The 20409-nt window shown below is 39.3% G+C and overlaps 1 protein-coding gene across 1 annotated transcript in view; it reads right to left on the bottom strand.

The window, feature by feature from the left end:
• Nucleotides 1-20409, bottom strand: part of FBN1 (fibrillin 1) — a 159814-nt gene that overhangs the window by 38694 nt on the left and 100711 nt on the right. Inside the window, exons 24-34 of the mRNA XM_042803990.1 lie at nucleotides 20243-20368; nucleotides 19230-19454; nucleotides 17820-17945; nucleotides 17599-17727; nucleotides 16973-17098; nucleotides 16711-16836; nucleotides 15693-15815; nucleotides 11853-11978; nucleotides 10903-11028; nucleotides 2393-2515; nucleotides 1703-1825 (exon numbers count right to left, since the gene is read on the bottom strand). Of these exons, the coding sequence (XP_042659924.1) occupies nucleotides 1703-1825; nucleotides 2393-2515; nucleotides 10903-11028; nucleotides 11853-11978; nucleotides 15693-15815; nucleotides 16711-16836; nucleotides 16973-17098; nucleotides 17599-17727; nucleotides 17820-17945; nucleotides 19230-19454; nucleotides 20243-20368 (1479 nt within the window). The remainder of the gene's footprint in view (nucleotides 1-1702; nucleotides 1826-2392; nucleotides 2516-10902; nucleotides 11029-11852; nucleotides 11979-15692; nucleotides 15816-16710; nucleotides 16837-16972; nucleotides 17099-17598; nucleotides 17728-17819; nucleotides 17946-19229; nucleotides 19455-20242; nucleotides 20369-20409) is intronic.

Raw genomic sequence — 20409 nt, 5'->3', positions numbered from 1 at the left:
ACAATTTTAATTATTCTATTATCTCTGAACACTTGCAGAAGAAACTGCAATCTAGTTATGTGCACAGGCTATTACATGTAACAGCTTAGTATATTTCTGACAGTGAAAATACAGCTTCTAATCAAAAGGAAAATCAGAGATAAGCACATACTCTTAAAGTAGCTACAGTTACTAACAACTGGAGGCAGTACACAGGGTCAAATTTAGTCTCAGAATGAGCACGTGAATTTTATTATAGTTATTGTTTCTATTACAGCAAAGCCTAGAGGCAGCAATTGAAAAAAGAGGTTTACTGTGCAATGAGCAAACATGGTCTCTGTGCCAAGCATACAAAACACTGACAAAAAAGTGGCACTGAGGTGAAAATAACTTGATCAAAATTAAACTGCAGGTTAAGAGCTGATGAGAAAAGCAGCTTGCTACTGGAATACGCTGCCCTCCAGATAAATTGTGGCCCTTCCTCTCTAGCTGAAATTTTATACATCACAAAAACACCCTACTTCTTGCAACAGAATCTGACTGGCAGTGTGAGCTTGTAAAAGTCTATGGCTGGCAAATCTAAGGTAGTACCTACCAGGTTGAACGCTGCACACTTTGGCAGAGGGCTAACAAAACACTTGCATGCCCTAGTTTGAGTTCCAGCCACCTCCTGAATCCACAAACAAGAAAGTATCCAAATTTAAAAAAAAAAAAAAAAGTTCTACTGTAAGCAGAAACTCCATAAGCACTCTTTTTGAAAGATGTGGTTTACAGACTCCTGGAAATCATCATATAGGAAATTAACAAAGCACTGGATTATGAAGGCCACTAAGAAAGCTGAATCAGATTCTAGAATAAGTTATATAGAGAGAATTAAACAGAATCCCAGGGTCCATTTATAATTTGGAATGATTCAAATTCAGCCTTAAACCTGATGAGCCAGATTCTCAGATGCCTTAAAAACCTGCTGTAGTGCACTGCCAATTTGCATCAGCTGAAAACCTGGCCCACCAGCCATCTACCACGTGTCTTTATTCCAAACAGGGTCACCCTCCACACAGCATCACCAGCAACACTGATATCCTTAGTGTAGTAGCAGGGCTCCTGATGACTAAGCTTACATGAGCTAATCTGTTCTTCAAAGCAGAAGACTGAAGTGTAAGTGGGAAACATCTCTCTAGCAATGTTTTATAATCACATTTACAATATATAAAATGAGGTTTCAGAAGCAGCTACTTCCATCATTCTACATGTCAGCACTGTATCCTGACACAGTCTCTCAGGATGATGCAGTAAAGAAGGAAGAAAGCACAGTCACTTGTGGAAAGAACAAACATTTTCAGGAAATTTTATGAAGTAATTTTAATGCATGTGCCCTGTCATTTAAATAGTAAGGTGGGTAGCCAATGGACTGGTTTACTAACTAGCCAAATGATATGATCAAGCATTGTTTTAATAATGTTGCCACCCACTCCAACTAATAAGAAAAGCTCAATCAAATCCCGCATTTTTTCAAATGAAAAAAAATGACTGCTTTAGACTAGGTATAATGCAGAATTTCTTTCAAGTTATGGCAACGTAGGTGAAGTAGAAGACAATGGAAAATGACATATTAGAGAATAATTTCAAATGTTTAAAAGCTATTTTTGTGTATTGAATCATAAACTAACTTAGTTGCAAGGGACTACTGGAGGTCATCCAATGCTTTCCTAAGAAAGCTTACCTGTACAAGTGAAGCCATCCCCAGTATAACCTTCTTTACATAGGCAGCGGTAAGAGCCCATTGTATTCTTGCAGTCAGCATGTGGGCTGCACATGTGGGTTCCATTGGAGCACTCATCCAGATCTTTAAAGTAATTAAAAAAAAAAAAAAAGAAAAAAAAAGCAACATTAGTTAAAAAACCACACCACGAATACAAACATTAAATAGCGTATGGCACACAGAAGCTCTACTTTAAATAATCTTCCATAATAAAACCCACACGTGTGTAGGGTCATTTGACTGGAAAAGCAGGCATAGCTTATTTGCAGCCCAACAAAGAAGTCTGACAAGGTAACTGCGAATGAGGAAGCTGCAGGGCACTCGCAAAACTAAGACCTGTATCTTGTTTTCACAGGGAGCATCAGGAGACCTCTCACTGCCTCCCATCAGCTGCCCTCAAGGACACTGCGTCTCTCCTCTCCATGGTCCAGTCTGTTTTCACCACCTCACAAGCCAAACATAAGATGTTGCTGATTTCACAGTTACCATGGCAGAGAATTTGTCCTCCAATAGATCATGTCAAATCAACCGAACAAGCTTGATATCCATTTGTCTTCTCAATCTGTAGGTGTGGTATTGGATTTTTTTCAGAATTGCTGGGACCCAGTTTTGGTCTGACCTTACAAATAAATACAAATACATGATCCTCACCTGTGCACTTGATACCATTTCCAATCCAGCCAGGGCTGCAGGTACATTTGAAACTTCCCGCTGTGTTTGTACATATAGCGTGTCTATCACAATTATGTGCTCCAATTTCACACTCATTGATATCTGTAAAAACACAGAGATGTTTGAAGAGCTCATGGATAAAACTTTCTCACATCCAGATAACTGATACTGGAATTTCTCAAGAGAGACAATGTGAACATGAAAGTAAGCCTGAATTTCTTTATAACATGACATTTAAAAATGAAGCAGAAGAGAAATAAAAGCACAACAAAGAAAAGCAAAGAAGCACATAGCATATTTCAAACATGTGCTGCCCTACTATTTTTCTGTTAGGCATATAAAGCAGTACTTCTGCAATTCACTCCAAAGCCTGGTACCTTTTATATGCAGGAGGAAAACCACAACTCAGATTTTCCTTCTTTTTCTAACTGGTGTGCTCAGAAAGAATGTGAGGCCACAGCCTTTGGGAAGAGGACTAGAATCCACAACGATTACCAGTGCAGGTGTTCAGCATCCTGGGATGTATGTTTGTCAAGCAGCTTTGCAAGAGGTTGTGAGTCAAATTTGACAACTAAGAGCTGGTGTGAAGACCTGTGCTCCCCCGACAATAGAGAGATACCACTACAATGCACTGGCTTGCATCCTGACCATACCTTAACATGACTGAGGGAAAGAAGGCAACTTTCCCATATGCCCATCCTGGAGTCCGCAGAGAGGGAATTGGGTGGCTCAACATTGTATGGTTTGCTAAAAAAAAAATCTCAGAGGCAACTCTGCTGCCCAGAAAATCCTGGAATGCAACAGCCCCCCAGCCTCCACCATACCATACCTGCAAGAATGCTGATGAACACCAGCTGGGCACCACCTGTGAACTCCTCCCAGGATTATCCCTAGGCAGTTAACAAAGCCAGGTTCTGTTTTGCCAGAGACTGTGGAAGGTGGATGACAGGTTGTACCACTGTATTTAATGTGACAGCTGATGGAGACAAAGCTCATCAGGCATGAAGTTTATTAAGAACTCGGAAAACCTAACACAGCAGGAAAAAAGTCAGCATCGTTGGAGACATGAGGCAGCAAATGACCAAACTTCAACATATGCATTCGTGCCAACACATTCTTTTTCAGTACTTGCTATTTTCACCTTATTTTCATTCTTGGGCATTCTCTGGCAATGTCAAAATGTATAGACAAAAAAAAAAAAAAAAAAAAACAAAACGAATTCTATTCTTCCTTGTCACAAAATGATATTAATGCCCCATATAAGTACTTGGAGAATGTATAAACTCAAAGGCAAAGTTTTCAGAAATTACTACTGGTAACTAAAACAGAACTGGCAGGAATTTTCTTAAACATCTGAGCTATGGATTTTACAGTGTTTTCTGTAACCAAGCTCTCTTTAACTGTGCTTTACTTCCATGCAGGATGTAAATTATCTAGAATTCACATCAAGCCACTTAATATATATATCATTTTTTTTTAAGACCCACCCAGGTGCCTCTGCTGTTGCAGTAAGCGAAATCATCTCATTCTGTACAACAGCTGATGGAAAGGGAAAACAAGCTCACAAACTCTGCATGATTCCACACACAAAAACCAAGCTCAGACTCCTCTTGAGAAGATGATTAAGAAAAGGCATCAGCCACCAACCATGTAACAACTTTTGGGGTTCTCAGTCCCAAAACCACAGACTTCAGTTTCCCAACCATTACAGCTAAAAACAATTAGCTTTTTCAAGAGGGAAAGAGAGCGGGGCCATTGGGGAAAGTGTCCAGGTACCATCTTAACCATATCTTTCATAATCCTTTCTGACTGCCCTTCTTTAGACAGAAGACTCTGTACCCTTTTTCTATGCCCTGTACATATATTTTGTCTTGTCACAAAGGCTACACATGACTCTGAGAAGCAGACAACATACATCTCTCATCCTATAACTAAAATACTTAAGCCCAGAAATTACCCAAACTCACTGTTGGTTTTTTGTTTGTTTGTTTTTGTTTGTTTTGGTTTTGTTGTTGGTTGGTTGGTTTTGTTTTTTTGGGTTGTTTGGTTTTTTTTTGTTTGTTTGTTTGGCTGGTTTCGTGTTTGCTTGGAGCTTTTTTAAGTCTGTACAGTGGAACTGCATCCAATCTTACTTTTCTGGGTTTCTTTCTAAATGAGGCATTGCTCTGAATCAAAACCCCAGACAGGAGTATTCCCATAATCTGAATGCTGGTGTCTAGATATAGATCTAAATCTGGCAGCTGGAATCTACTATTAATGGATGTTGACCGTACCAACAAACCTGAAAACATGCAAACGGACGCTTACTTTTTAAAGCTTAAAAAAAAAGGGTCAGGAGCAGATAATCTCAGAGCATATTTGCCTTTAGCATGTGCAGAAACTCATATGAAGATAACATCACCCTAAACAGGAAACTAGAGTCTGTCAAAAATCTTAAGGGTGGTCAGAAAAAACACAACTAATTTTGGCTTGTACTGAACGGAGACTAGAAGGAATTTTGAGAGGTCAGCTACAGTATACATTGACATAAAAAAGCTGAGGCAAACACTCTATATTTTAACCTTTACAGGATTTTAAAACCCAAACTGTTAAACCACTGCTAACATTAAGATTGCACTGTATTTGATTATTTGATGCTTTGAAACACACAATCACATGCTTCCTTATACCCTGCAGAGCACAACAAAACACCACAAAAAACATCATCACTGGAGAGATTTCTGCCAAGATTTTTTTTAAGCCACCAGCAAACACAAACAGAAACTTGCATGCAACAGCTACACCGCAATGAAGTCAGCTCAGGCTCAAGTTTAAGGCAATCTATAACAAAGTTTCAACTCTACATAAAGTGACTGTGGACTCCATCCCATCACACCTCGCGCTGCCCCACTAAGACTTTGTATCTGACAGCCCCATTAAAATCTCTGGGGGGAATAGCTGCACCAGGACACTGGTAGCCTTGCGCTGGACACCTGCTCCCCGTCAGCTGTTTGACACACCCACTAAAAAGCTTGAAATTGTCTGTGGGATGGAAGTTGGGAGCACAAATCTATATCCAAACACGGGTATTTATAATGGCATCAACTTTCTCGGAGATCATCCACTGAAATGCCATTCCAATTGCTTTGAACAAAATCCTTTTCAGCTTTTTTCCAGGAAAAATTTTCAATAGATTTTTGCCTGGGTAAAGATCAAATAGGGAACATACAATGTATTTTCTAATACCATCTACTTTTACAGGGACATTGCAGACCTTGCTTCATTGATGCATGGAAAGGTTTTCAGATACTTAAATGAAAGCTGTCTGAGGCATATAAAATACCATCACTGGCTTCATCCCCGATTTTACTTATTTTCAAAGCTATCTGCATTTAACTCAGATGTTGTTTTGTTATAATCCCTATTCTCTCCTTTCATTGGACAGATGAGTTATAAGCCTAAATTTATTGCACTGCAATTATTTCCAAGGCAAAAGAGATCTCAGACCAACATGGTCCTGTGTAAATGGGGCAGTGAAATCAATGGAATTTATGCCTGCTTATACTGGAGCTTAATATGGATTTATGTTGCCATAAGTACTGAATTATGGCTTCACAGAACGAAACAAAAAGAAGTTGAGCTCTGTAGGGGAAAAATTAACTCAACATAAATATCTTTAATAAGAGCAAGAGTCCAGATTGTGCTGCCTGCATGGCAGTACAAACAGTACTACACTCTTCAAATACTCCAAATATTTTTGTATAATTGTTTGAAGAGAAAGGCATTACTCGATCTGGGTAAAGGTATCATGACCCAAAGAGCACAGAAGACGCTACTCAAGTCAGGGTTTCACACAGTGATGGCCTATTCCCATTGACTTCAGGAGGATTTTCTCTAAAGAGTAAAGGAGTGAGTCACTGATTTATATCAACCTTCTTCTGCCTCCAGTATGATGCTGTGACAAGCCAAGGAAAATAAAGACATTCCAATCCAAGACTGACACTGCATCCTCAGCCAGTTCCATTGTGCCCCAGTCCTGCTGCACACATGTTCTCAGCTTTGTAATTGCACAACTCCCATTAATACTAAGGGAGTTGTCTGCCTACAACAGATGAGAATACGCATGATAAATAATATGCAGATCTGACTTCATAAAAATCCCAAGCACTCTGGGGAAAAAAAAAACTGTCAGTCACCCTATTTTGTTGGCTCCTTTGGTTCTCTTCTCTGGACAAATATTTTTTCTCTCAAGCCTTTGGCAATTAATAAAGCTTCTCTCCCATTAATCACAGAAGCATAAATTTTTAGGACTGTGGATGTGCAGCAAAAATACACATCATGTATACCTGTCATGTTGGCACTATGCTTGCAAACGTGGCAACCAAAGGAAAGAAATGGCTAGACAGTATCTGCACAGAACATCCCTACGCAGTCTGGAAGTGGAACATTAAACTTGGCCAGAAAGGAGCATGGGGATAAGTCACTCTTCTCACCTATACTCTGGAAACACCCAAGTCATTTCCCTGTGTTTGAACAGAATGAGAGTGAACATTAAGCCATAAGAATTCACACGTTCATCACGGGGCATGAAATCCTCAAGGTACTCTGTGTACCATTTACATTTTCTGTTAGGTTTCACTGGGGCTTCAATAGCCTTTAAGGATTCTTAGCAAAGTGTAAATTTAATTCAGACTCCACCTATAAATCAGTACTGTTTCTCATGAATTACGGAAATCCCTTAAGCAATTTCTGACTTCTAAATTTTTTTTTTTTGCGCTCTCTGCCTATCTATGTATTTTATTGCACTGATGTTCCACTGGTATTCCAAGCCTGGGCCCAATTCCCACAGGGCCAGTCATCTGGTGGAAGTCACAAGGCATTTCCTCCTCTTAGATCACTGCCCATGTCATCAGGTAGGTAAAAAGGAAGGCTTTTCAGAGGGAGAAGACTGTGAATTTCAACTTAGCGCTCACAGAAGTAGAAAAATATATGGAAAAATTCCCCTATTCTGATCTATATACCTGTAAAATTGTTTTCTCTTTTGGAGTCACTCCTGGATTTTGTTCAGCATACTGCACCGTAAGCACCTCTTGGAGTTTCACATAGGGCAGTTCAGTTCTCGCCTGCTATCCATCCTTACGTCATCAGCCTGGGGCGCAGCATGTTATTGCTGGACAGACGCCTACTCACAGTACACTCCTTCTGTAATACCCCCATTTGGCGGGCAGCATCTTAATATTATTATCTTATGGTATTTGGCCTGACACAGCCAGCTCCCAGATTCATAAGGGGAATTGTATTTGTTTCACTGATATCAGAACTCTCTTGTGCCATCAAGACTGAAACACAATGTATTATTAATGGCCAGCAACCAAAGGCATGAGAGAGAGGCAAGCACATTATACAAGTCACAAAATATTATGGACCTATTTCTGAGGGCAAATGACAGGGCTCACCTCTTTCTTTCACAGCATCAGGTGTCCTTCTTTTTATAACTATGCTATTATCAGCCATGAAAGTATTCAGTGTGCACTCACTCCTTTATCCACTATCATCATCATTACTGGATGACAGCAAGTAATGTTAAAGATCAAACTCTTTAACCTCACAACCCACACCAAGGCTGCAGCTAAACATCTCCCGCTAGCCTTTCTCCAAACAGCACCAGCATGGCCCTTGCAGAGTCAGAGCCTGGTCTCAGCCCTCCAACTCTCTGAGCCTGTGGTAGAGAAATCCAACTAACCTTTAAACTACATTTATTTTTGATCTGATGACCATCTTGGGCAACTCCTACCCCCAGGTTCACCTCATTCAGACTTTGTGAAGAGTGCCCTAAGCCTGTGCAAGCACAGCTCCACCAGGAGCAAACAGGAGGTCTGTGTACACAGATGAAACTGGCAAAGATGGGTGGGAGAAAGTCAGAGAATTTGTTCCTCTGTGAAAATACCAGAGCAAGCAAATCTAAAGCTCTACATCAACAGTGAAATATTGTAAATTTACAGGCAATACTCCAGAGTGGTGATGAATCACAAAATACAAATTCAAGTGCCAATACAGGATTTCATCTCTGCACAAGCATATGTATATCTGATTGACAGAAAAAGCAGAGACAAGATATTAGTCATAAAGCTGGGCAATCTGGAACCAGGATAGGGGTAAACTTTGCAATCATCTCTTTGTAGCTATGTATCATTGCCTGCCTAGAAAAATCTAAAATGAGCTGCTCAAAGTCAGTCTTGCCACAGTTTGCCTTGTGAATGAATATTAAACCATTTGTAGCACTTTGCCTAGGAAACCTGCATCTACAATGTATATTTTTGCATAATTTAAAAAAAATTATTATTTTGTTACTAAGCTCTGTCCACATTCTTACTGAGAACCAAGGAGGGGGGGAACTAATATCTGTGTGGGATGGGAATGTAAGTCAGTGGGTGGATTCTGAATACTGTTAAATGATAGGGGAAAAAGAAAAAAAAAAAAATCCATGTTTATTTGTTAAAATGGAAACAATCAGTAATGACAGGGGAGCTGAAATATTTAGACAAAATTATAATGGAACCCAGAGGACGTTATTTAGTTGTTCTCATGAAACAGAGAACCTCCCATTCAATTCACTGTACACATTTTTGTAATTGTTTTCCACAGGAAATCCTAAAACCTGTGGATGCTTTTGAGAACTGAGTACCAGGTCAAGGTGCTGTTAACAAGGTCACTCCAGAAGAAGACTTGAAGGATGCTTTCATGGTCTGCAGTACCTGAACCTGGAAACTTCAGTTCTGCTCTAATACTGCACAAACATGGCATGTGGAATTCGAAGGTTTCCACCAGTAAATGTGACTTTTTAAAAAACAGAATCTGAGAATCTGCACACTGTAGTCACGATGGGACCTGTATTCGCATGGTCTCTTCAGCATGAAACCAACCTAGAAAGTTCCTGCTCTGCTTCCTCCCTCTTCTAATTTAAATCCAAAAGATTTGGGTGATTTATTTTGAGTACGGTCCAACCTCAGCTGTAACAGCCTAACTGATACTTCACATTTTTGTCTTAGACCGCTGGCCTCTTTCAAATTACTGAGCCCCTCTACAGCATATGTTGTAATTAAGGTGTCCTGGTGGCTTCCCTGGTGAGTGATATCCTCCCTGGGACACTGGCATATAGCCAAAAGCATCAGAGGGTGGGCTGAGGGAAAGATAAAGACCTACGAGGTGGTGGGAAGAGCCCACATGGCAGACAAGGTCCATCCAGAGGGCTGGGGGCCTGGCTGGGACCAGGAGGGAGGGATGTCCCTGCCCCGCCATTAACAAAAAAGTATTGCTTGGGACATTTCCCAGTACCCTGCATCACTTGATGCCAAAATGGTGGCTATTTCCAGGCACTTCCCAAGAACCCATCCTCAGATTCCTCTCCTGCCTCCACGACCTTTCTCTGTCTTTTGCCTTCTACTAGTTGCTTCATCTTCCCTGACTGCTCCTTTCGCTGGGAGTGATAGCTGTGCCATGTGTAACTGATCAGCATGAGAGTTTTCAGGTCTAGAGTACTGAAGATCTTCATATAATTTAGCACAGAAACAAAGAACATTGAAATGTTGGTCTACAGGGTACAATTAGGGATTTCTTGGATTTAGATCAGTTCATATGTAAGTCAAAGGCAGCTGTTACTAATGCACACTATTCGTCTATGGTCTAATATGCAAAGTAAAACTCCAGCTCTCAGATTGTTCTATGAGAGCTGTAAAAAAACAGCTTCATATATTTGGGGCACTGAGAGAAGTATATTGTTAGCTCTGTACAAAAGGGCAGACTAAGAATAAAAGTTTGTCTCAAAGACATTGCCAGAAATGTGTTTACCCTAAGTCTACATTAAAAATTATATTAAACATATGTTTGCATTCATATTTGGGCAAAGTCTAAGACTCTCAACACCTTGGCTTGAGACACGAGCGCTAGGATTATTAATATCAAGCCCTTGGAGCCTGTATATTTGAATCTCATTTCTGTTTGCTGGCAATACATGAAATAATGCAAATTCTGATTTTGCTGATATAATGTAGTTGAGTAGCTGTATTGTTGCCACTTTGCAAAAACTGAAAATATATTTTAGCACATATTTCAAGCCATCTGTGTTTGCCAAAACAATGCTTGGAACAGATACCTGTTATTTGCATGCATTGTATGCAATTAACTGATCCAAATGCACTGCGGTCCTCAGGAGTCTATCAAGTTACAGGCAAAGGCATTTTTTGTTCCCTTAGACCAACAACAATGCAGTAATAAGCCCAATTTTGTTCCCAGTGGACATTTTGTCATTTGTTTCAGCAGAAGCAGCATCAGGCTGAACGCTGTGCCACTGAAGTTCAGCTGAGCACAAGCTCGGAAAATTTGCATAAGAGATAGAATATTTAGCACAAATAAGTGAAAAGAAGCGCAGTAAGGGGAGGTTTTTAACACTACAAAAAAGGGCATGCAGATTCACGAGTTTTACTAGAAGTTAATTAAACTTTAAAACATACCTGTGCAACCAGTTGTTCCTTTCTTGCCTGAATATCCCATATCACAGTGACAGATAAATGAGCCTTTTGTATTCTCACAGGTTCCACTTAGACAGATGTTTGGATGCAGATCACACTCATTAACATCTAAAAAAACCCATGAATTAATATTTATTAAATAGAATTCTTAGAAAGTAGCTGGCAAAATCTCTTGAGATATGATGTTTCGGTACAAAAATGGGTCTACGCATGCAGAGAGAAAACAGCTTAAGTTATTTATTACTTACCTAGCATACATTTTGAGATCTGGTTTAACTGTACTAACATACTTTTAGTTCCAACTTTACTTAACAAGAGAGACTAAGATTCAGCATATTATTCAAAGAATGATTATGACTATTTATTGATGTTTTCTCTGTGCATATGTGTGTATGTATATACATTTATATATGCATGCATACATTATCTAGTTTTGTACAAACATTCCTCCTCAAAATACGCTCTAGATTTTTAATTTAAGTATGAAAGTTTGGTTTGGGAAATACAGTTTCAGGATTTTGTTCTACAGAAGTATAGCACTTGCACATAGTTTTGTCTTAGAGACAAGTTTAAATCAGGACTGGTGGCTAGAAATCTTACTAGAAATTTTCCATGGCATCATCCACCAGCACTTCCTTTCTGCAAGCACCCTTTCATCTGAGCTGCATAAAAACCTCAATGGAAGAGGGTCCCAAAGATATGATGCTATAGATTACTGTGTTTGCATCACAGTTTACAGGGATATACAGAGATTACATCTGCATTTTATAAACATAGCTTGTGCAATGGGGCTGGTCCTACGGTCAGGTGGCCAAAATTAGGGCGTAAGAGCAATACTCTTTAAATGTCATTGCCTACCTACTTGGATATAGTGCCTTAATAAATAAATTTTCTCTACTTCTGCAGATTGGAATATATGTACTTTCACTTACCTATGCAAGTCTTCATGTCTTCAGATGCCATGAATCCATCATAGCAAAGACACCTGTATTCTCCTGGGATGTTTGTACACTGGCCTCCATCACAGATGTTCGGATTGTCTTCACACTCATCGATATCTGTTGGGAAAAATCAGATTAAAATATGCTACACCTTTGTGCAATGCAACTAACCATAATCATGCCAAGCAAACGTTTGAATGCTCTGATAAACATGACGAAGACCCAATCCTTGCAAATAACAGAGTGATACATTGCAAAATTGTCCTGATGAGTAAGCTCCTCATCTCCAGCTAAAGTTAGTGGCAAACATTCCCCTCTGACTCCAATGGAAACAGGAACCAACTTTGTAGGTAAAAAAAGTCACTGACAGAAAAAAAAAACACAACAGAACCTTTATCACACCACATGGTATTATATGACTGGAGATTCTCCGATACAATCCACCACTGTCGAAGACAACAGAAGCTCTTAAGTCAAATTCAGTGATAAAAATATCGGACCTTACAGAGCTTAAAAAAGCCATCATACATGCAGAATACCTCTACAGGTCTCAAGGGTGGTGAAAAACTGGAACACAGAGTCAAACTCATGATGGGAATAATTACAGTACATACATCTATTTCACTAAGAGATTTTATGGGTTTTTTTTTAGCATTTCAGCTGACTGGCCAGGCCAGCCATATAGTTACAACCTCTAGCATGTAAGTTGTTTTCTCAATTAATGAAATTGTCCATCACTGATTGGGGCCAAGCTGCAGAAGCAGACACTTTATTATATTAATGCAGCTATGATAAGGTCTAGAATCTTTCAGAGTACCGGGGGTTATATTAGTGTTCCCTGTAAAAATCCCTATGTTATATTAGTGTTCCCTGTGTCAGCACCAACACTGACCAGCAAGAGCAGAAATCAGAAACTCTGCCTAGTGATACCATGGGAAAAAAATCAGCACAAAAAGGACAAGATTCAGGAACTCCCTCCAAGAGAAAGGGTGTAACTCATTATAAGACCAGTCTATTGTGGATTGCAGTAATTATGCAGCTGCAGAAAATGAACTCACTTTAACTTAAAATATTATGTTCATTATTCTTCTGTATTTATAGCAGCTAGTATTTGTGTGGATACACAACTTCTGCAAGGAGGAAGGCTGGCCAGTCCCTGTTCATCTTAACAAGCAAATAATGTTGGCAGGGACATTAGCCTGAAAATCTTAATTTGGAATGGAATTTAAATTAACATGCAAAATTAAGATCTAGAAACGGGGATAGTAATGACAGAAATAAAGAACTTTATTTACTAATCTGTCACTGTACTGATTTCACAGTTGGGGGAAAAATCACCTGACAAAGAAACTGTTGTTTCTCCTAATTGAACTGATTATTTATGCATAACCTCACCAATTCAAACCTGACCCACTACTGAACGGAACGGCATTCTAACCAGCTCATTTATCAAGAAATATATTCCATAATGGCTTCCAGCTTTGTGTGATGTTAAAGATAAAAGACATGTTCACACAGAGAGCAAACTGAAAATGTAAAATAGGTGTTTCACATACTCAGGTCACAGCGCTACTGTATCTTGTGCCATGAGCAAACATTTAACACAGTAAAACAACATATTCAGTGCAATACGCAGAAAACGTCGCAAAATACATTTTTTCTAATTTTTTCACTCGGTTTGGGCAGAGGCAATATTTCAGCATGTGGATTTTGAATATTCACCAGATGTTTATGTATGTAGTTAACATCTCTTCAAGAGAAGGCAGCAGCATTTTTAGATACTAAAAGGGTGGTGAAGGTGACCCCTCACATCTCTGGATATTTTCTTAGGTAGAGTTTGATTTGACATCCAAAGGTATCCGGTGTTTCTGCTATTTAAACCTTTTTATGCGTTGGCTACTGCATGCAACTCTTTCTTAGAGGAGAGTAGGAAAATAAATAGCTGATAGCTATTACTGGCTGGCCTATGAATGAAATTCTATTTTTCAGAGTCAAGGCTGGATGTAAATATGCAAAAATTCACAGATAAGATCAGATGCTTTTTTATTCCTCACCCAGGTAAGCTCTGACTACAAACTTCTATGGACATGTTTATGGCCAGGTTATTGTGTGGACAAAACCACTGAGAATCTGTCTCCTCCCCACAGAAAAGGCAACTGCTTCCTCCTTTTTAATTTTGAGAAAGGAAAGATGATAGTTTTCTATTCCAAAACTTTTAGTTTAATATGCAAGAAGATGCTCTAAATCATCCACTCTGCTTTTGGGTTTAGAGATGTCTTTGGGTGGCTAATGGAAAGCAGGAGCAAAGCACAGAACTCTTTCTAGCCAGCAGACCTGAGATCCCCAAGACTGTCCAAGTATACTCTTGGGTCATTTGGTCCCCAGTCAAGTCAAGAAGATGAAAACAGAAAAGTGGCTTAGAGACTCCTGCTCCCCTTTTCCTCTCTTCCCTCTCATGTCCCTCTAATTCTGTTGCTTGGGTTTAGATTTTGGCTGAGGCACAATTTTGATCAATTGGTTTTATTTTTGCACTGAAAAAGTGCCCCAAACACCACTGGGGCAATTTTTGTACGAACTTGCCTTTTCTAGGAACTTGACCTAAAGCCAAACTATTTCTAATCTAAATATTTTAGGTTTTGAAATACTGAATTTCAGGGTCAGCCAAATTTGCACTTTTTCTAGTTGATTTCTTGCTTTGAAACAAGGGCCCAATGCTTGCTGAAGATTGGCTACTTTACACCTTTCTGACAGTGTAAGTTACAATGGGGGGGCAAACTACATTAACTATGCTTTAAGGCTCTTTTACCCTTTGGAATAGTAACAAGTGGCCTCAGGGTAACTGAGACCCTTGTCAGAGGTCTATAAATATTTACAAATTCTACATGTGAGCTCTCTCTATTAATTCAGTATAGAAAACTCTCCACTTGTTTAACTATAAAGGCAATTCTATTTCAACAGATTAACCCTGTTATATTTCTCATGCTCTTCAAGGAGCTCTTGGATGGAATTGGCAAACAGCTGGCAAATATTTACATGTCTCAGCAGGCCACTGGTAAGAAGTAAGAGAAGAGTAGGGTAAAATTATCTTTCCAGTAACCTATGTGGAAATCACCAAGTACAGTTCACTTACTGGGATTATGAGTCCCAGACTCCCAAAGGAGAACACCCGGCCGTTACAGAATTCTGAAAATTTTCTCACAGACCCTGTTTAGAGTGCAAGAGAGCTGTTTCCTAAGAAAGATTCATAGTATTCAGATTTCAGTTTGTTTGAAAGTCATTCAGTTTTGAATACTTGCATTTGACTAAACAAAGAATTAAAAATAGGAATTTTCTTGCTTGCTTAAGAGCAGATACCACACAACCACAGAACAGGGCAGTTGACTCCTTTTCTAGCATTTCTGTCTATTCTCTCTCCAATATAACCATACACTACATATGCAGAGCATTTTGGCTTCTGTTTATGACGATTCTTTCCATTGACTTCAACACATTTTGAATTTGGATCTAATATAATACCTTAAGGGAGAAAATTTATCTCCTACTGAAAAATTACAGCTTTTTGTTACAAAACCCTGAATCAGCTTGGACATTTTCTGAAATAATGAAGAATCAATTCCCCTCAAAGCAATTCAGCCTGCACTTGTCCAATTCTGATACTCTGGAGATGTTTACTTTAGAAAAAGAACTTCACTTTCCATGCATTAATTACTTTTCCTTTTTTTTTTTTTCCAGTACATTTGTTACAATAGCTTTAATCTTAAATAGAATGTCCATTTTTAACCTAATGAAATAAACTCTTCCAGTGGAAAAGTTCCAAAAGTCTCCCCTTACCAGTGCATGTCCTGTGGTCTGGCATGAGTGCAAATCCTTGTTTACAGCTACATTCATAGCTGCCCTCCGAGTTTGTACAGAAGTTCTCACAGCCACCATTCATTATACTGCACTCATCAATATCTACAAAGGAGAAAATTACAGTTAAAACCCACAATACCTTTTACTTTAAAGCACATTTCAAGGACACACTTTGAGTCAGCTTTCCAGAACAGCATCAATCCAGAATCTACACTTGATATTTGCACACTCCTTGACATTCAAGTGTTTGCAAATACAGGCATCAGGACGGATGTCAGGCAAATCAGGGAGGGAAAGAGATGGTATTATCTGACTGCATATACAAATACCTCTGCAGTTCTCTTTCTACATATAAAAATACCACTGTTGGGTTACCACAGTATCATGAAGGCAACAAAGTTTTTGTAAGGATCAAGGGAAAAAATTATCTACTAGGCAGAATTAAAGCCAGTGTATTTTTCATGTATTTCCATGGCACAATAAAATGTATGCATATAAAAGAGTGCACGATATGTGATTTAAGCTAAATGTCATTTACAAAATGTGGCTTTAAGGAAACGGTTACTGGAAAGGCCCTATATTTGAGATAATTGCAGATCAAAGTAGGAAAAATTCAATTGAACCACCAGATTCTACCCCATGATCCGCCAGAAATGCTGATTTTTAATAAAATACAGAACTCAGGATTTAACAAGGTATTCTCTCTTAATGATCAAAGTCTGAAGTCTTAGGTCATTTAAAATAGCATGCTATTTTACACATCATGATTGATTCACTAGAGAAGATAAGCTATTACACAGTTAATGGTAGCACTGCCATTCATTCCTCACAATAATTGATGTGGACATTTGGGGTTTTTTGCATACTATTTTGACAGATTGTACAAGATTTTTGAATCACAGTTAAAAAAGTCCTCCTACAACTACTAAAAATTAAACAATTATTTGTGTTTTATCTTTCCTATTTGCTAGAGATCCCATGTAGATTTTGTCCTTACCAACACAGTATAATTTGTCAGGTGTGGACTGATATCCAGGGTTGCAAGCACACTGATACTTTCCAATCAGGTTGACACAACGTCCATTTCGGCACAGACTGGTGCTTAGGTCACATTCATTAATGTCTGTTGCACAAGAAAAAGAGGAATGTGTTTTAGGTCTGAATGAAAATGATACTAAAGCAAACATTGTAAATGCACATGCAGCACAAGAGTGATATAGAAAGCTGCGCACAGTATTGATTTTGTCTGCATGTCTCACCTATACATGCAGAGATATTTGGTGATATCTGATGGCCTGGAGGACAATCACACCGAAAACTTCCCTCTGTGTTGATGCAGGTGCCACCTCTGCAGAGAAGGGGATTGCGCTGACACTCGTCGATGTCTGTGGGGAGAAAGGAAAGCATATGACTGCAGGGATCATCATTGCCACAGCAGCAGCCCATCCCTCTCCGTAGTCTGCTACCCATCACAGCACCATCTGCCTAGATTGGCTCTGAAGTGTTTCCTACAGCTAGTCACCCCTTACACCACAGTGCAGATTTAAAAAAAAAAAAAAAAAAAATCAAAACCAGGCTGCTTCTAAATTTTAATCTACTCTAACTTCAAAGTTCAGGATGGTGTCCCACATCACAACATGGGGATTGTGGGGATAAATTTAACATCCTAAAATCCTGACCCTTGCTCATTTTTGCTTTGACATGCACAGAAACAGCAAATTCACATTTGGGGTGGAAACGAAGTTAAAGTGAGCTTTAATAAGACTCATAAAATGAGACGGATCTAAACCCAGCTGCAATCAAACCTTCAAAATAATACAAAATAATCAAAAAATAAACCATGCATAGCATACTATTTCACATCTATGTTCTATAAAAGACTTACCCATGCAGTTTTTCATCATCATAAATCCACTTTCATAGCCTTCAAAACATTCACATTCAAAGTCTCCAGGAGTATTGACACAGATGCCCTGGCCACAAAGATCTGGAGAGATGCGGCATTCATCAATATCTGTAACACAAAACACATTCACAGTATTTTCAAATGAGTTCAGTTTTTCCTTTTCAAATCAAAGTTATGAGACACACATCCACACAGTTTACCTGTGCAATTCCTCTCTTCAGAATCAAGGGCAAATCCACTGTCACATCTACACTTAAAACTGCCAATGGTGTTTCTGCATTTTCCATGGGTACAAAGACTGGGGACCATTTTGCATTCATTGATATCTAAAAATGAAACAGTAAGGACATACGATGTTATCACTTCATACAAAAACAGCACACAAAAGAAAAATGACGACTTCAGAGCTCATCCTTTCTCATGATAATGACCCCTCCCCCTTTGGGAAAAATGTAGATCACACTACATAAACTGATACTGACTTCCACCTAACCAACAATGTAGACGCTCTGCACTGGAACTGCCAAGAGCACTTTCTGCCATAAAATGGTATTAGTCTCCACTTTGTTCTGCAGGACCTGATCTGCAGCTCACTGAAGACAACAGTAAGATTTCAGTGGACAGAGGATCAAACCTACAAGGGCAAAGGGAGCTTCCAGAAGAACCACACTGTCTTCTGGTTTCTGAGAAAAAAATATGTGACTTCTATGAGTCACAGAAAACATAACAAGCATAAATAAAAGCACGTCACCTTATGGATAATTAATGTCTTAGTAACTGTTTATTAAACTAAGGCTGAAACTGACAACAGCAGTTGTCATTTGTATATATTTTTCCCTCCTTTCAGACTTCAGAATGTTTAGTTTGGGGGTAACTGGCTTTCTTTATAAACCTATTCATGTCCATTTGTGCTTCTGACATTGTCCAGCTTAACCCCACTGGTAACCCCAGAAATACAGCTTTCAGCACATGATGCTAGGGTGTCACTGCGTGATTCCCATCTAATGTAGGAAGTTTACCAACAACAGTTGTAACAAGACTTGGTTTACAGTAAATTAAATTCTGTTGATTTGAGCTATTAATCCTGAAAACATTTTTCTCTACTTCTCCAAGTAGCTCCACAAGAAATTACCCAAATTATTCACCCTCCCTTGCTTGCGCCACAGTAGAATTCAAGTTATTGCACCCTGCACAGGTAAGAAGGATTGCTCTTTCAATACAACCAAATCTGACTGCTCAGCTTGTTTCAGTTCTTGTACTATGAGGTGCCAGGTTTTCAAAGCTATTCCATCAGCCAGAGGTGCCATTAGGTGCAACACAGGAGGCAAAGTCAGGCACAGTTTAACCTCTCTACTTGAGACACAAATTCAGTGCTTTGAGGCTGCAGTATTATATGGTATTTAATGGTTTGTGACACAGACTAAATTATCTTGTGTTTTATTCTGGCCTTAATTTCCATGAAATCTAATCAAATTTTCAAATGTGCCTTAAGGTGAGTGAAATGCCTGACTGTCACTGAAATCTTCAAACCCACAGGAATTGTCCATGGGAACAGTAAAAGGAAAAGTCAGTAGGATTTGCTGGCAGTAAACCACAAATGGATCACATACCTTTAGAGAAAGGTTTCCCAGTTATCTCTATCTTTGTAGAGAACCCAGATCCTCTTGGACAAAGAGCTTCAAACTCAGGTGATCCCTTCAGAGGGCACTCCTCGCACTCAAAGCCCCACGCTGCCCCCACTGAACAGCAGCAAGCATCCATTCGGTGTCGGCCTGGTATTTGTGAGGTGCACTGCTCATCTTCATGCTGCAGGTAGCAACTCTCCAAGCGAATGTCTGTTGGGAAATTGAACAATATGTTGAGAGAGAAAGAGAAAATTTAGTTCATCGCAGAGGAATCCTCTTCCAGAGTCCCTTCACAGGACGGTTTGCTCCACGTTTTTGTGGACTCAGAGGACTGTACCAAGCATATTGCATAATTTCTAACAGCAAAATATTAACACTAAATCCAGAAATTAAAAGCTGAAGTAAGCTTAAAGCACCATTCTGCAAAATGGTGTTCAAAACTTTAAGTAGCTTTTGGATGAGAAGAGGATTTTAAGCATTCCAGTTTACCATACCTGTTCTGAGACAAGTCTTAGGCATTTACTGTCATAAAGGGACAAAGGTCCTTTGGATGGACAGCATACAAAACTTTGATATTCTGTTGCACCCTCCATTAAGGTGTACAGTGTGGCTAGGAACACGACATCCCTCCTCAGACACTCGAGTCCCAGACCACAATGGTAGCCTCTCTCCACTCTCTAACCTCAGTGATTTCAGTGGTGCTGTGAATGAAGAGTGCCAAGAGGACAGAGCATCTGTAGGGATTTGCCTGATTAACAATCTGGAGCTAAATCAATGCTGTTCACCAGCTAGCAGATGGTGATGGGTTTCAGCCACTACCACTGGAATCTGTTCATATTCCAGCTGAACTAAGTTCATGTCCCTGATTGATTCCATTTGAAAATTACTTATGTGGACAATAACTTTTCTTACTTGTAAGAAAGCATGCAGTGTGGACATTGCTCACCACATAGGATTTGCTCTTTCCTAGTAGATCTGTAAATGGAATTAATACCTACCAAGACATGTCCGTCCAGAAGCATCTAAAGTCATTCCATTGGGGCACTGGCAAACAAATGATCCCAAGGTATTGACACACTGCCCATTTGTACAGACTCCAGGAAATACCTCACATTCATTTACATCTATTTCCAAACAAAATGTAAATAAAAGTAATCACTAGCAT

The sequence above is a fragment of the Tyto alba genome, unplaced genomic scaffold (assembly GCF_018691265.1).
Source record: "Tyto alba isolate M040663 unplaced genomic scaffold, T.alba_DEE_v4.0 Super-Scaffold_41, whole genome shotgun sequence".
NCBI lineage: Eukaryota > Metazoa > Chordata > Aves > Strigiformes > Tytonidae > Tyto > Tyto alba.
Note: the sequence above shows the minus strand (reverse complement) of the source record. Positions and strands in the feature narration are given on the sequence as shown.